General features: G+C 33.6%; 2 protein-coding genes across 4 annotated transcripts; both read left to right on the forward strand.

Moving 5' to 3' along the window:
- The first annotated feature begins 1,163 nt into the window (after window positions 1–1,163).
- Window positions 1,164–6,813, forward strand: LOC114377336. Of its 3 annotated transcripts, none has more exons than XM_028335802.1 (5): window positions 1,164–1,359; window positions 2,371–3,386; window positions 3,613–3,921; window positions 4,670–4,761; window positions 5,687–6,813. In XM_028335802.1, the coding sequence occupies exons 2-5, from the start codon at window positions 2,409–2,411 to the stop codon at window positions 6,534–6,536; spliced, it is 2,229 nt and encodes a 742-aa protein (XP_028191603.1). In that variant the 5' UTR covers window positions 1,164–1,359; window positions 2,371–2,408; the 3' UTR covers window positions 6,537–6,813. The 3 variants fall into 3 exon arrangements, with proteins under 3 accessions (XP_028191603.1, XP_028191604.1, XP_028191602.1); XM_028335801.1 differs by lacking the exon at window positions 1,164–1,359 and adding an exon at window positions 1,757–1,920; XM_028335803.1 differs by lacking the exon at window positions 1,164–1,359 and having other exon boundaries at window positions 1,754–3,374.
- Window positions 6,814–8,164: 1,351 nt separating this feature from the next.
- LOC114377184 (calreticulin-3-like) lies at window positions 8,165–14,798 on the forward strand. The gene is made up of 14 exons (XM_028335596.1): window positions 8,165–8,407; window positions 8,518–8,625; window positions 8,748–8,940; window positions 9,397–9,655; window positions 9,914–9,970; window positions 10,662–10,709; window positions 10,866–10,952; window positions 11,034–11,091; window positions 11,639–11,706; window positions 12,007–12,102; window positions 12,196–12,252; window positions 12,363–12,446; window positions 13,016–13,045; window positions 14,487–14,798. Exons 1-14 carry the CDS (start codon window positions 8,305–8,307, stop codon window positions 14,496–14,498), a joined length of 1,260 nt encoding a protein of 419 aa, XP_028191397.1. The 5' UTR covers window positions 8,165–8,304; the 3' UTR covers window positions 14,499–14,798.
- The last annotated feature ends 269 nt before the right edge of the window (window positions 14,799–15,067 follow it).

Below are 15,067 nucleotides of genomic sequence, written 5' to 3' on the forward strand. Positions count from 1 at the left end.
AGTTATAAATTACAAAAAAATTATCATTTTATATTTAAAAATATAATCTTGATCGCTAATTTAATTAAAATATTGGTTAAAAATAATACTAAAAAATATTACTTCTTTCGTCCCATAATAATCATTATATAAAAAGATAAAAATTATCTCAAAATAATTATTATTTTAATTTTTTAATGTAATATTAATTATTATTTTTACTTATATCTCTTATAATATTAATAATATGTGTAACAAAAATTAAAAATAAATTAATAATGATAAATTTAATTTTGTAAAATTATTATTCTCTTTCATCTATTTATTAATTTTTATTTGTTTGTGTTAAACAACTAGGAAGAAAATTATAGGACGGAGGGAGTGAAAATTATGCTAAAACGTATTAAAATCATAATGACAATACATTAATTATGTTATTTTTTTAATACGTTTCTTTAAATTCTTAATCAGTATCCTAAAAAATATAAATACTGAGTAGTGTTTGCTATAAAAAAATAATATTTTCAAATCATAACATTAGTAATTGCCTTCTCTTCCTTAATTACTTTTATATACCTCTACATTCTATTTATCTAGATATTTATTAGGTTGCCGGGTCGACTCTTAATGTTATCACATCTTATAGGTTTAATAAGACCAAAAAAATATCCCTGATTAAAAATATGACGTTCGTTTGTTTTACGGTTCCATGCCACCCATGAAATAGAACTATGCAAATAAAAAAAAAAAAAAAAAAAAGAGATGTAACAAAAAGAAAACCTAAGAAACAGCACCATATGCAATTAGCCACACAAAAAAAAGAAGCAATATATGCAATTTTGTTGTTGTCATGGCATAAATAATGAACTAGTTCCACTACAACGTGACTCTTGTTTTTTTTAGGTAGCCGACACACCATTACCTTGTTCTTAACACCAGCGTTACCCCGGCACATGCACCTTCCTGCATTCACCCCTATCTAGATTTATAAAATTGGAATCTTTCTATGTAAAGGTCTCCACCTTATAATTCAAAATAAATAAAAAATACTAACAACGACATAAAATTATTAAAATATATAGTAATTGCAGATTCTCCCTTTGTCCCTCTCTCTCTCAGAATTTGTTAAATATGTTATTGCCCTTTTTGATTCATTTACACAAAGTGCCCCTCTTCTCTGTGTGGGTCAAGTTCAGGTTTCTCATTCTTTGTATGAATTGATGTGCATGTGTGTTTAGATGTATTTGTCAGACACTGACAGCTCTTTTATATCAATCATGCAATAAGCATGCTGCCAATTATGCCCCCCTTACCTATTTTCCTTAAAAGCTTTTATCTAAATCCCATCTCATTGTCCAACATGACACAGTGCCCATAAAGGTAGCTTCCACAAAAGAATTGTGTTTTTATGGCTTCTAAAATTTAATTCTTGGAGTAGATCTACGTGCACCTCTTTTGTTCAAAATGTGATTGTGTTGGATATGTTTTTCACACCAACACATTCGGAAACTTGTCCCAGTTGTTATTAGATGTTTAATTCAAAAAACATAAGTAAAACTTTTATATAAGTAATATACTTGAAAAAACATAAAAAAAATTAGTTTAAAAAAATAAATATGCCATCCATTTAAATATTTTGTTATATATTACATATATTTTATTTATTTAAAATTTCTCTATTTGTGTGTATCTAATGTTTCCCTATTTTATATTTTAGACATTAATTGTGTCTATGTGTCTCTTTTAGAATTTGTGATTTTGATAAGTGGTATAGTGCTGTAGACAAACAGAACTGTTATTGTTATTAGTATTATTATGAAGTGTACAAGACTCTAATTCCAAACCATATTTCCAAAGGGGAAATAATTCTTCATTTTCTGGACTTCACATTATTGTCAGTGGCTCTCTGATTGTAACAGTCTAGCTTGTGTTTCTAGGAAGGTGGGTGCATTCTCCTTCTCATGTCCTAGCTGTACCACCCAATGATACAAACGAGAATAGAAAATCTCTTCATCCACTGGTTGGGGAATTCTTTTTGATAGCTTATTGCTGTCTTATTTGTTGTTCACTGTTCTTTTCTAGTATTAAAAATAGCTACCAAAACTAAGGCTTTTTTCCTTTCTTCCTTTTTCAATATCTGATATATTTTTCAATGTATTCATAGTCTATTATTAAGACCTTGTTGCAAAATTTCCCTTTCTGCTGCTGTTGTTGAATCCCCAAAAGGCCACAAATTTATTGTTTCAGTTCAGATTTAGCATTCCATTCCATCATCAGTTGCAAGTTTGCTTAGAAAACGTCTACATTTTCCATTGTTCATCTGAGACTTGAGGGAAAGGCTGAAAACGCTTCCTTTTTTTTTTTTTGTCTCTCTTTAAATTTGGGTATCAGGAGAGTGATGCATATTGGAGCTGCCAAAACAACAAAAGATGGCAAATCTTGTTCCTGGGGTGCTTCTCAAACTTATGCAGCACATGAACACAGATGTGAAAGTAGCTGGTGAGCATAGGTCCTCTCTTTTACAAGTTGTGAGCATTGTTCCAGCACTTGCAGGGGGTGAGTTGTTCCCAAATCAAGGCTTTTATCTCAAGGTTTCTGATTCCTTGCATGCCACCTATGTCTCTCTCCCTGATGAACATGATGATCTCATCCTCAGTGACAAGATTCAATTGGGGCAGTTTGTTTTCGTCGATCGTTTGGAGGCAGCTTCACCGGTTCCTATTCTTCATGGGGTTAGGCCTGTTCCTGGGAGACACCCTTGTGTTGGAACCCCTGAGGACATTGTTGCAACAACTCACTCACTTGGGTTCCTTAGTAATGGTAAGGCTAGCAAGAAAAGTGCTTGTTCTGGTCCCTTGGACTTAGAGAGGTCTAAGTCTCCGAGGAAAGTGTTGAGCAATCACCATGTTGGGGAGAAGGAGAAGAAGGAGAAAGTAAGATTGAATAATGAAGATCAATTAGACAAGAAAGCAATGCTTTTTGCTAAGAGTAAATCTCAGACAACAAAAGCAGCAGCAGCCAATGTTGTTGATGTGAAGAAGGAACCGTTGGCGAGATTGAAGTCATTGAATTCAAGGACCATTCCCTCTTCCCCCACTAGCTGCTATTCCTTGCCTACTTCTTTTGAGAAATTCGCCAATGGAGTCAAGCAGCAGGCAAATATCAAGGGAGTGGACAGGCTAACTGCTAAGGTGGGAGTGGTGGAGATAGGAAAGGGCGTCCGTGGAGCCAGTCCTACCGGGAAGAGAATTTCCGTGGGAAATCCGATCAGAAATTTGGTTCAGGGAATTGAGCTTGGGGCTAAGGCGCTGCGTAAGAGCTGGGAAGGGAATATGGAAATCAAGAAGAAAGATACATCCAAATTAAGGGCTGCCAAGTGTGATCCTAAGCCAGAGGTTCGCAGCTCAGTAAGTGTTATTCACAATTTGCATTTTTGAACAACTCCTGATGTCAAGCTACAATATTTGCTGTATTTAATATGAAGCATTCCTTAAAATAAATTAGGCTAACTAGTTAGCCACTCTGAGATATCTGTATTTTATTACCTTTATCTTTTGGGCCAATCAAACAGTTATGTTCTTAACTCACCAAAAAAAAAAGTTATGTTCTTACTTTCACTTTATGGCATTGCAGACTCCTAGGAGAAGTACTTCAAGTGAAAAGTTTCCCTCTAAAGAAGAGAGCAAGATGCAACCACAGACAAAGTCCTTCAAGGAAGACCACGAGAATCAATCATCTATAAAGAGAGTTATTGCCAATGGAACTATGGAGGAACAAGAAAAACCAAGTAAGCAAAGAGTTTCCGTTGGAAAGAGATCGTCAGAAGCTTCTAACAATGGATTCCCTGAAAACTTGGTCAAAGTTTCTCCAAGTAGTAGAAAAGTGACAGATGCAAGTGTTCAATGGGCTTCACTCCCATCATCTATTGCAAAGCTTGGGAGGGTAAATCCCGTAAAACACTTTTTCTTTTACAGTTTTAGCTTTTTTGACTCTTTGTTGTCAAGTATATATGCTGAATGCTGAAGATAGTTATATGCAATCTTGTAATCTTTATTGACATGTTTTCAAATTTAGTTGAGGGCGAGCCTTGGCATAACAGTGAGGTTGCTGCCTTATGACCTGAAACTAAAAGTAATGGGTTTAACTCTCGGAAACAACCTCCTTTTATGCACGGATAAGGCTGTGTACATCTACCCTCCCCCTCCCCCGAGACCCATTAGATGGGAGCCTTATACACTAGGTTGCCTTTATGTTTTTGAATTTGGCTATATAATGAGGAATTGTTCAGAGCATAATTTTTTGTACTTGTTCTCATTTTGTCTATTGGCATGTCCTCAACTTTCAATTAAGGTCATGATGGAGAGGGTAATGCTAATGGGATAAATTCACCCAGATGCTTCTTTGTAATGTTAAATAAACAAGTTTTATTAAAGTTATTGTTATGACAACATAAATACATATATAATAAGTATGCAACAGCCAACTAGTATATTGCCAGATCATATATATACGATTGGTTTATTCTTTGGTTTTCTGAGTCTGCCATTATAAAATGTTTTCTGGCCATGTTCCCATACCATGTCCTTACCCGCTGGATGTATTATTTATTAAATTATCTTACTCATAGAACCAGCTGTTTGGACAAGAATTTATGTGACTGCAATGTTTCATTACTATTTTATGTTCACAGGAAGTGATGAAGCAAAGAGATGCCGCACAGATGGCAGCAACTGAGGCTATACAAGAGGCTGCCGCTGCTGAGAGTTTGCTGCAATGTCTAAGGTATGAATGTATTCATATGAACAACTTTACTATGGACTTCTCAATGTCAGATCAGTACTTCCCATCTTTAGTGTTTCTCAACATGGTTGAGATTTTGGACTGCTCATGTCAGGAAGTTGGAATTTAGATTTTAAACCAAGATATATATTACTGGTATAGGTATGTTTTGGCACCTCTAGAGGATATGCAAACACTAAGTTATTTATACTGATACCAATGAAGTAACGTTGATACTTTCTGATTAACTATGTCCAATATTGATTTCCTATACAGACATCTGATATACCAATGAAGTAATAGCAATGCTACATATGGATTTTCTTTGTCAATTTGTCTTATATGGAGTTACATTTTGAGTCATACAAATATAATGTTTACCAATTTTATGCTAATCATCCCTTGTGTGCTTCTTGATACTGATTTGAATATTTATTTCTAAATCTATTGAAGATACTAATAATTTAGTACTAGTAATATCTAAGGCAGAAAAAGGGTGGGTTGTAGGGGCTAGGGGGTCAATTTAGGGTCCAAGCCTACCTAAGGTCTGTCGTGTGTTTTGACAAGTATGACTCTTGGCATTTGTAGTCATGGTGGAGACTTTTTCGATATTTGTTGGAAAGATTTGGATAAAAGTGAAGAACAATGTGTATGAATGCAGTCAGTGTTCAACTGCTAATTTTTTAAGGTCATTTTGATGTACACATTCACATGCCTGTTGAAAAATATTGTAATACAATCCTTTTATGTAATCTAGTTAACTAGTTAATCAATCATACAGACAGATTGGGGTTTAACCATATACTATGTTTTTCATCCACTTCTTCCACAATTCTTCTATGGGATGGTAGGCATTATATTGTGTCACCCTCCTGCAATACAGCATACCAGATTGTTTCTGACTCTTATTTTGTGATGTTTTTGGCAGTGTATATGCAGAGCTAAGTAATTCTGCTAAGGAACAAAACCCACAGCCTGCAGTAGAGCAGTTCCTAACTCTTCATGCTAGCCTAAATAGTGCGCGGATGATTGCTGACTCGCTATCTAAATCCATTCCAGATGATTCTTCTCCAGATAATGAAAGAAGCATAACAGAAGAGGAACTAAAACTTAAATCAGATAGACAAAAGTGCGCAAATTCTTGGGTCCAGGCTGCTTTATCCACCAATCTATCACCCTTTTCTGTTTATAACCGCAAACCTCTATCATCCAAGCTTCCAGTTTCAACCAATTCTCAAAACCAAAAGAATATCCTGGGAAGTAAACCAATGCTAGTCATAGAAAATTCAAGTGAAGATTCATCAAAATCTCACGGAAAACCCCGTCAGACGGCTAATTCCAAAACTCCTCGCAAAACAGGTGATATGCTAGCAAATGGACACAAGCAACTAGTCCAACCACCACCGGAGTGGGTTAGAGGAAATGGCCTTGATGAGGTGGTTGATTTGGCTGACTTGCTGCAACTGCGGTCCCGAGATTGGTTTTTGGTGTTTGTTGAGAGATTCTTGGACACTGATGGTGACACTAGCTTGTCAAACAATGGCGAAATAGCAGGTATGCTCACTCAACTGAAAAATGTGAATGATTGGCTTGATGAGATAGGATCAAGCAAGAATGAAGGAGAACCCTGCCAGATACCAGCAGAGACAATTGACAGGCTGAGGAAGAAGATATATGAGTATCTTCTTACACATGTTGAATCTGCCGCCGCCGCACTCACTGGTGGATCACAATCATCACCTAAGATCCAAACAACAGAGACCAAAGCCAAAAAGTGATGAATAAGTACATAGCTTAGCTTAAGGATGCATTATTTATGGTGGCATGGGAGGAAATTTAGTCACCAAAACTTGTTCAAAAGAATTTCTCTTCTTCCACTCATTTTTTTTTGTATATAAACCCTGCATGTGTTTTGAGGTATAGAATATGGAGTGACAATTATTTATCTGAGGAAGTAGCCTATGTGATTTGTGAGGATTTTCTTTTCCTTTTACTTAGTTATACAGTAATTGGAACAGTGGACAAATATAAGCAGAAGTGATCTTTGCATGATTATGCTTCTTTCTCTTTGTGATTTCCTTCAAATAACTAGCATATGGTCATCAAGCCATGAAACTCAGTGATATAACTTCAGTACTAAAAATGTATAATAGAAAGAAAAACCTATAAATACCAATATTCTGGACTTAAGCAGAACAAGAAGCAACATTTATGGCTAAGTTAATGCATATTAACCACATGGATGTAGAATTGTTAGCAATTCAAACGTCACGGGTCCAACCCTAAGATGAATAGAGTACTCTTTAATCTAAAAAGATTTTACTTATTAATAATATTTTAAAAATTAAAAAATATTAATTATTTGATAAATGATATTAATTTATTAAGAGCAATTAAATATTTTTTTCTCAAAAAAGATTTTATCTTATTATAATTTTCTTTCTTTTCCTTAAATAAGGTTGGTTCACTTAGTTGGCCTTTCTCTTACAAAGTTCGGACTTAAACTTAATTTCAGGACAACTTTAGACTGTATATAATCTTCTTATAAATTCTAGCTGAAATTTGTGATCATTCTTAACTTTATATAAAGGCTATCCCTCAAAAAAAGAAAAACTTTATATAAAGGCAAATCTTTTTCTTATCTAAAAGGTAAAACTGGCTAGATTAATTATTGCTTCACGGCTTCAGAATCTACACAAGTGTAATATGCTCACATGGCATGTTTTCCTAGCTTTATTACTTAGATCCCCTCCCCACTCCATTAGAGTATATTCGGTATGATAATTTTATGAAGAGACATACTTTTACTGGTTAAATATGATGATGTACTGCCACATAACAGCAAAAAATGTTTCTAGTTGAAGATATTTATAGTTTCTAAAAAAAGGACTCAATATATTTTATTATATATATATATATATATATATATATATATATATATATATATATATATATATTAATTTTATATAAAAAATATGGGTAAAGATAATATTTGTTAAATATTACTCCTGTATTTTTTAGTTACTCATAAACTTATCATCTTTTTGTTGATAAAAACATATTATCGTATTTTTATTTTATTCTTATAATTTTTTTTGACATATAGATATAGAGTAATTAAGAAAAAAGATATAGAATTACTAAACACATTGGCCCTTCCTGATAAAAAAAAAAAAAAAACTTGCAACTTCATAAAAAAAAAACATTGACCCTTGAGTATTGATTATAAAATAAATGGTGTTAAAAAGAAAATACTCTTATTTACGTTGATGGTCTCCGAAAGATTTGTGAGTGTTTTTAATGATAACAACTTTATAACAATAACAGGAAGAAGAAGAAAAATGTCTTGATGATTAATATTCTGAGTGAGAAGATAAATATCCATAGTTCTGCAATAAATATTAAATACTTTAATGCTCCTGGAAGTGTTCTAGAAAGTACGACTCCTCCACCGTTCGCTATTTTAAAATTCGCTTGTCTCAACATTTCAACTCAACTCTCTAAGCTGAAATCTGAAGCTAAGTTTCGTTGCCACTGAGGAATGAAATGGCCAATGGTAACAACATTAGTCATTTCTTCAAGCTCTTGCTTTTCCTTCTAACTTTCCACTCTTGTCTCGCTGAGATTTTCTTCCAAGAGAGATTCGAAGGTAATCCTCATTCTCCACTTCACCTTAGATTCATTCATTCCTCAGAATCATTTGTATTTTGCACCTCAAAACCACTATCAAGTAACACTTTATCAAATTAATTATTTAAGATGGATGGAAGAGCCGTTGGGTGCTATCCGATTGGAAAAGGAGCGAGGGAAAAGCGGGTACCTTCAAGCACACAGCAGGGAAATGGTCTGGGGATCCTGATGACAAAGGTATTTCATTCACATTATTAAATAGTTATCTCACTCAAATTCATTCATTAATCAAAACTTAAACTTGGGAATGAATTGTTGTTAATTATTATGATGATGCAACAACTTCTTTTTTCTTGCAGGTCTTCAGACATATAATGACGCCAAGCATTTCGCCATATCTGCAAAGATACCGGAGCTTAGTAACAAGGACAGAACCCTGGTGGTGCAGTATTCTATTAGGTTTGAGCAGGACATTGAATGCGGTGGCGGTTACATCAAGCTTCTTTCTGGTTATGTCAATCAGAAGAAGTTTGGTGGTGATACTCCTTACAGGTCTGTCAATTTCCCATGTCATGTGCATTTTCCTTGTTTCACTATGATTTAGAGGATATTTGCTAACTTGGTTAAAAATGGAAGATGAGCATATATAGAAATCAAGTATATCATATCGAGAAATGTTAGAAGCACACTTTTATAATTTATCAAAACCCGTTAAATTATGAATGAGACTTGTTATATAGAGTGGGACTCACATTGTTTCATGAATTTCAATAATTTTAGTTACCAGAATAGAATGTGCATAAGTTTATTTTAGCTTATGTGAGAAGTTCAATTCATGTTACTTTCTTATTTTCTTTTTCTGTAAGTGCTTATGAAGAAGTTTATCCAAACAAGGTCTAACTCCTGCATGCACTTACTATTTTTATACATCTAAATGCTGGTTAACGTTTCTTAATTAGTCTGTCACTGTGCTGAGTAGAGTGAACTGGTTGGTCTTGCTTGATGCAGTTTGATGTTTGGACCAGACTTATGTGGTTCACAGACAAAGAAGCTCCATCTTATACTATCATACCAGGGGCAGAATTACCCGATTAGAAAAGATCTGCAATGTGAAACGGATAAGTTGACTCATTTCTATACATTTATTCTAAGGCCTGATGCCTCTTATAGTATCCTTGTTGATAATCGGGAAAGAGATTCTGGAAGCATGTACATGGATTGGGACATCCTTCCTCCAAGGAAAATCAAGGATGTCAAAGCAAAAAAGGTACAACTTTGGGACTAGAGTTGGAGTGTTGGCCTGCTTTTCTGTCTTGCCTTATTTGAATGATAAAAATTTGTAATTGCCATGTTAAGATTATGCGCTGCAATATTATAGTCATGCTTTGTGGGGGTCTCAAGGGTCATACATTAAAAAACAACTTAAACAAACATTCTAAGGGATTCTTTAATTGAGATAGGAAACATTTTGGTTCTTTCTGTTTACCTTTCATCTGAAAGACTGATTTTTTTTTTCCTATTGCAGCCGTCAGACTGGGATGATAGAGAGTACATTGAAGACCCTAATGATGTCAAACCAGAGGTATTTTCCCCCCTCTTCACCCTAATCCTCTGCTGGTAACTTGTAATTTTCATCAAGTTTGTCAAACACCTTCACATTTACATTTTTAGTATTTGCATTTACATGAAAAACCTTATTGATCACCTTTAGGAATTTCTACAATGGTATGACTCTTCCATTTCACTTTAAGTTTAATGTGCACATGAACAATAGATAATATCTGCTATCGGTGTTGTAAGTTGCGGTTTGTAACTGCAAATGGGACTAGGTTTCATGGTCTCTGGCTCTGCAACCACAACCACAGTGCAAGTTAGAACACTGTATGCTACAACTAGCTGGACTATTAACAATTTTTTTTTTTTTTGTATGGAAGAGGTTTCCATTTTTTGACAACAACAAAAATCATTCAAAACATAGGCATGGTTAGAATTACTTTTTTTAAGTCTCATAAAGCATTATAAATGGAAACAAACTTTTGCAGATACTGCTTATCTTTGCCTCAGTCAACTGTTACAAGTAGATTATTTATTTGAAGGGGTAAATAAACAGAAAGTAGATTTTAATAAGGATAGAACACCAATTTGACAATTCTTTTTCCAAGTAAATTTTAATAGCCAACCTCTGCTAGAAAGGTTATTGGCAACAAATAACAACATAGTGATTTTTAGCTATATTTTCACGTGCTTCTTTTTACTTCTTTTTTTAATTGCAGGGATATGATTCAATTCCAGCTGAAATTCCTGATCCAAAAGCCAAGAAGGTTGATTTTTTTACTTCATATTTTTTTATTTGAAAAATGCCAATAAATATGTATTTGGATTGTATGATCACTATTATTTACAGTAGACTTGATTTAGCATGAACTTATGAATGTTCTTTTCCTCTTTTCTTCTTGTTTAATTATTTGTTTGAGTAGCCTGTTGACTGGGATGACGAAGATGATGGACTATGGAAGCCCCCAAAGATTCCTAATCCAGCGTACAAAGGACCATGGAAATGCAAGGTTCTTTAAGCCACACATTAAAAGTTGGAGGAGTCATTAATTTTTTAGGCTTTCTAATTGTTGAAAATTGTTGAACTGCAGAAAATCAAGAACCCCAACTACAAAGGAAAGTGGAAGATTCCATGGATTGATAACCCAGGTAGATTTATTTTATATGCTGGTGAATCAAAAAGTGATAAGCTTCAAAGCATTAATTGGGTGGTACCACAAGTGAAATAACTAGTTTATATTATTGGGCTTTGTCATTTATGTTTGTGTTAACTTGGAAGTTATAACTATTGCAACTTGCAAATATGAAATTTGCTGACATTATAATGTTATATGGAATTAGACTGTAGTTGTTTGCTCACTTCTTGTGGGCTAGGGAAATTTGATTAGACAACAAAAATTATAAAATGGTATTCTGATAAGTTTTCACTAGTTGGCTACTAGTCTATCGATTACTTTAGTAATATCCAACAGCCTCCATTGCATTCACTTGAGCATATATAAGCCTCTGCAAGAATGTTACGTAAATTTGTTTTGGAATCTTTTAGACATAACATGAACTTATGGGCAGCAATTGGTTTAGTCATAATCTCTGAGCTATCACATTGCCTGATCTTTGCTTTCTGGTTTTTCTCCTGAAATGTTATGAATGTCATCTCTAATTACGATTTTTTCTTTCCCTTTACTGTTTCCTGCAGAATTCGAGGATGATCCTGATCTGTATGTTCTCAAGCCAATAAAGTATGTGGGCATTGAAGTGTGGCAGGTGTGTGTCAATATATACATACACATGTTTTTCTTCTTTATTGATTGGAAGAGCATTTAGAAGTGCTTATTTTAGTTTATGAAAGTGGCTTATGACCTTCACTAAGCTCCTCTTAGCTTATTTCAAAGTTAAACTCTTGAATAAGCTCTCATTTAATAAGAAATTATTGAATAAGTGCGTGATTAAATTGTTTACTCGAACATGCCCTCGGTAGTAATTGCCTACAAAAACTAGCTGTACTTGAATATTTAGCTATTATCAAATATTTAAGTGTGACAATGTTAAATTTTGAATTTTTAGGTGAAGGCAGGTTCAGTTTACGACAATATCTTAATTTGTGATGACCCACAGTATGCAAAGCAAGTTGTGGATGAATATATGGCTAGCAACAGAGAGGTGAGCGTTTACTTTCAGACTTTGTATCTTTTATTTAGTTTGTAGGCGCTAGGAATCATAGTATCTGCATTCTCATTATGTGTAAAATCTCAGGCTGAAAAAGAAGCTTTTGAAGAAGCAGAAAAAGAAAGAAGGGCTCAGGAAGACGAGGTGATTGTACAAAGCCTAAATGCTTCAGCACTATTTTAATATGCTTAATAATCATATTTGTTTTGTACTTCCGTATAATACCAATACCATTCAATGTTATGATTATGAAGGAGGCACGAAGAGCAAGAGAAGAGGGTGAAAGAAGGAGGAAGGAGAGGGATCATAAATATGGAAAAAGGAGGCATCGTCGAAGGGTAATTTTTCATCCTGATTCCACTCCAAAAATTGTTTTGGGGTGTTTATATGCATTTCTTTGTTAACTTTGCAGTAAAGGTTTTGGTTTATCTATTCTATTTTGCACAGTAGGAATTAATAATAGGGCGGGTGGGGAACAATTGATATGGAAGACTTCTTGTTATCCCTCTTTCCTCATCTTTGTGTTTGAGGGGAGAGAATACATGATATAGGATGCTTTTTGACTTGAGATTACTTTCATCATTGTGGTTTGGAAACTCTTTCCTTCAAAAGGCATTTGGGCATTCCTTCTAGGCAAAAAGAACAGTGAATAAATTATAGTGGAGGTGTAAGATTTAGGATCTATGTGGGCTTCACGTTTGAAAATAGAAGGTGAAACATTAGAACATGAGTTTGGGACATCTAAGGTGGAAGCTAAACATTGCAAACTAGCATTATTTGTGCTTTCTTTTCTCTTCAATTTCCTGGCCAATCCATGTAGCTTTGTTTGGCCCTTAATTCAAATGGTTTTATGATCACTTATTGCTTATGGAATATAAAAATCTGATTTTAAGACTTTTTTCTGCAGCCGGATCCCCATGATATGGAGGATTACCATGTAAGTCTAAAACTCTCTGTTATTTAATTTTTATTTATGTGATTATGTCTCGTAATTCTTTATTGCTTTTCGTTGGTCATGTAATGATGTGTGAACTTTGAGCTACTGAGGTTGAAGTTGCTAGTTTGCTTGAGTTGGGTTTGACCACACTGCCCATAACTCGTTGCCATTTAGGTATCAACCTTTTTCCATATCCAACTCAAATACAACCAAGATATTTACAATAAGAAAGACATTGCATCATATACACACATACAAAGTAAAGCTAAATAAAAACATTATTCAAACTTATAATGTATACCTTCTAGTTGTGAGCACAAGGGCATCTGGTAAAGTCTGTATCTGTTCAGCACCTTAAAAAATGGCAAAATATGCAGTGATAATAAACAATGGTATGGTACTCGAGCTTCATAATAAGAAAATTATTGTCGTACTGAATTATGCTAATTTAGAAATAAATTCCTGAGTTTTTCTGAGACGTAAGCATAAAAGGAGCATATGAATAATTTGCAAATCCGTTCCTTGCGGTCCTGCCATAGGGAAGTATAATTTTCTTTGTAAAGAGGGCTACCAACATACTCTTTAAGTCTTTATTGCTTGTTATAATTTATTAAAAACTATAAAATCATTAGAGAAGTTTATTAAATAAAATGTGAGATTTAAAAAAATTAAATAAACTTCGATCAATTGAAGAGAGTTTTTTTTTTATTAATTATTATTAGTAAAAAAAACAAGTTTGTTTTCGAAGATTAAAAAAAAGTGTTAAGTGAATATACTGTCTGTTTTTTTTAAGTACTAATGTTAGATGTTAATTTGTTAGTTTTTGGTTTTTTATAAAAATTTGTTAGTTTTTGCTGGTGAATGTATTGATGAATGCATTGTTAACATATTTCTTTGGTGAAAATGTCTCTTGTTATGTTATAAGTAACACACAGCATTAAACAAGACCATTCCTCTTTATCCTACGTACCTTTTTTTCGATAAAATCGATGATCCACTTCAGTGCATGACTTCATGTTAGTGCATGTTTGAATTAATGTATTTTGAAGGGGAAGAAACAATTTTAAGAAAAAACATGCACTTAGGTTGTGTTTGTTCCAAAGGAGAGAAATTTTGTACTTTAATTCATGGGATTCGCACCTTTTATCCTCTACATTCTTAACTGTGAGTTGAAATTACTTCATCAATAATTATGAATTCAGCTATTAATAAATATATGATATTTTATCTTACATTTTGTGTGGAAGTTATAAGGATATTAGTATATTATGATACAAAATTCAACTTTCTGAAATTCTTGAGCGATTGTTAGATTCGTTGCATTGTACTAAGATCTTTGCATTCCATCGAATTTCATTTTCTTTCAATTTTCTTCCGGTAAAGGTCAGTTTTCATTCTTATTAAATTAAATATGCATTTCCGTTGTCTTTGACTCATTCAGGATGAACTTTGAAGCGTGCATTAAGAGTAGGTGGCAGGTAATTGCAGCAATAAAATGCATCTTTGAAGTTGTGAATTGTAGGACCAAAGCTGCTATTGGACTGACCATGCCGAGCTGTACTGAACTGTAACATCTGAAATATTAGCGTCAGTCATTATGTTCAACTTCATTTCTCTTCGATTATTATGTGACAGCTGGTCTGCTACTGCTACTGTATTCAAGGATGGAATTAAAACTTTCTCTATCTGTAACCGAAAAGGGGGAAAAGAAACAAATTTTTCTTGGTACAATACTAGCATTCTCTATGGTCTCTATCATATATTTTACACTTTCATCCTACTGTTACAGAAAAATTTTAGATTAGAAAAGAAATAGGGTAGATAAAAATGAAATAAGAAATAAGAGTGAATAGAAACAAGTGGAGTGTTTATTAAAAAAAAAATCAAGTGGAGTTGTTTAAGTGAAATAAGAAGAAAATCCATTGTTAATCGATTTTTGTAGCAGTCAATCGATTGTCATATGTGAAAATTGATGGTTGTTTTTTGAAAATTTATTTTGTTGTGGCGGCCTTAAACTGCCAT

Source organism: Glycine soja, chromosome 11 (assembly GCF_004193775.1).
Source record: "Glycine soja cultivar W05 chromosome 11, ASM419377v2, whole genome shotgun sequence".
In the NCBI taxonomy this organism is placed as follows: Eukaryota; Viridiplantae; Streptophyta; class Magnoliopsida; order Fabales; family Fabaceae; genus Glycine; species Glycine soja.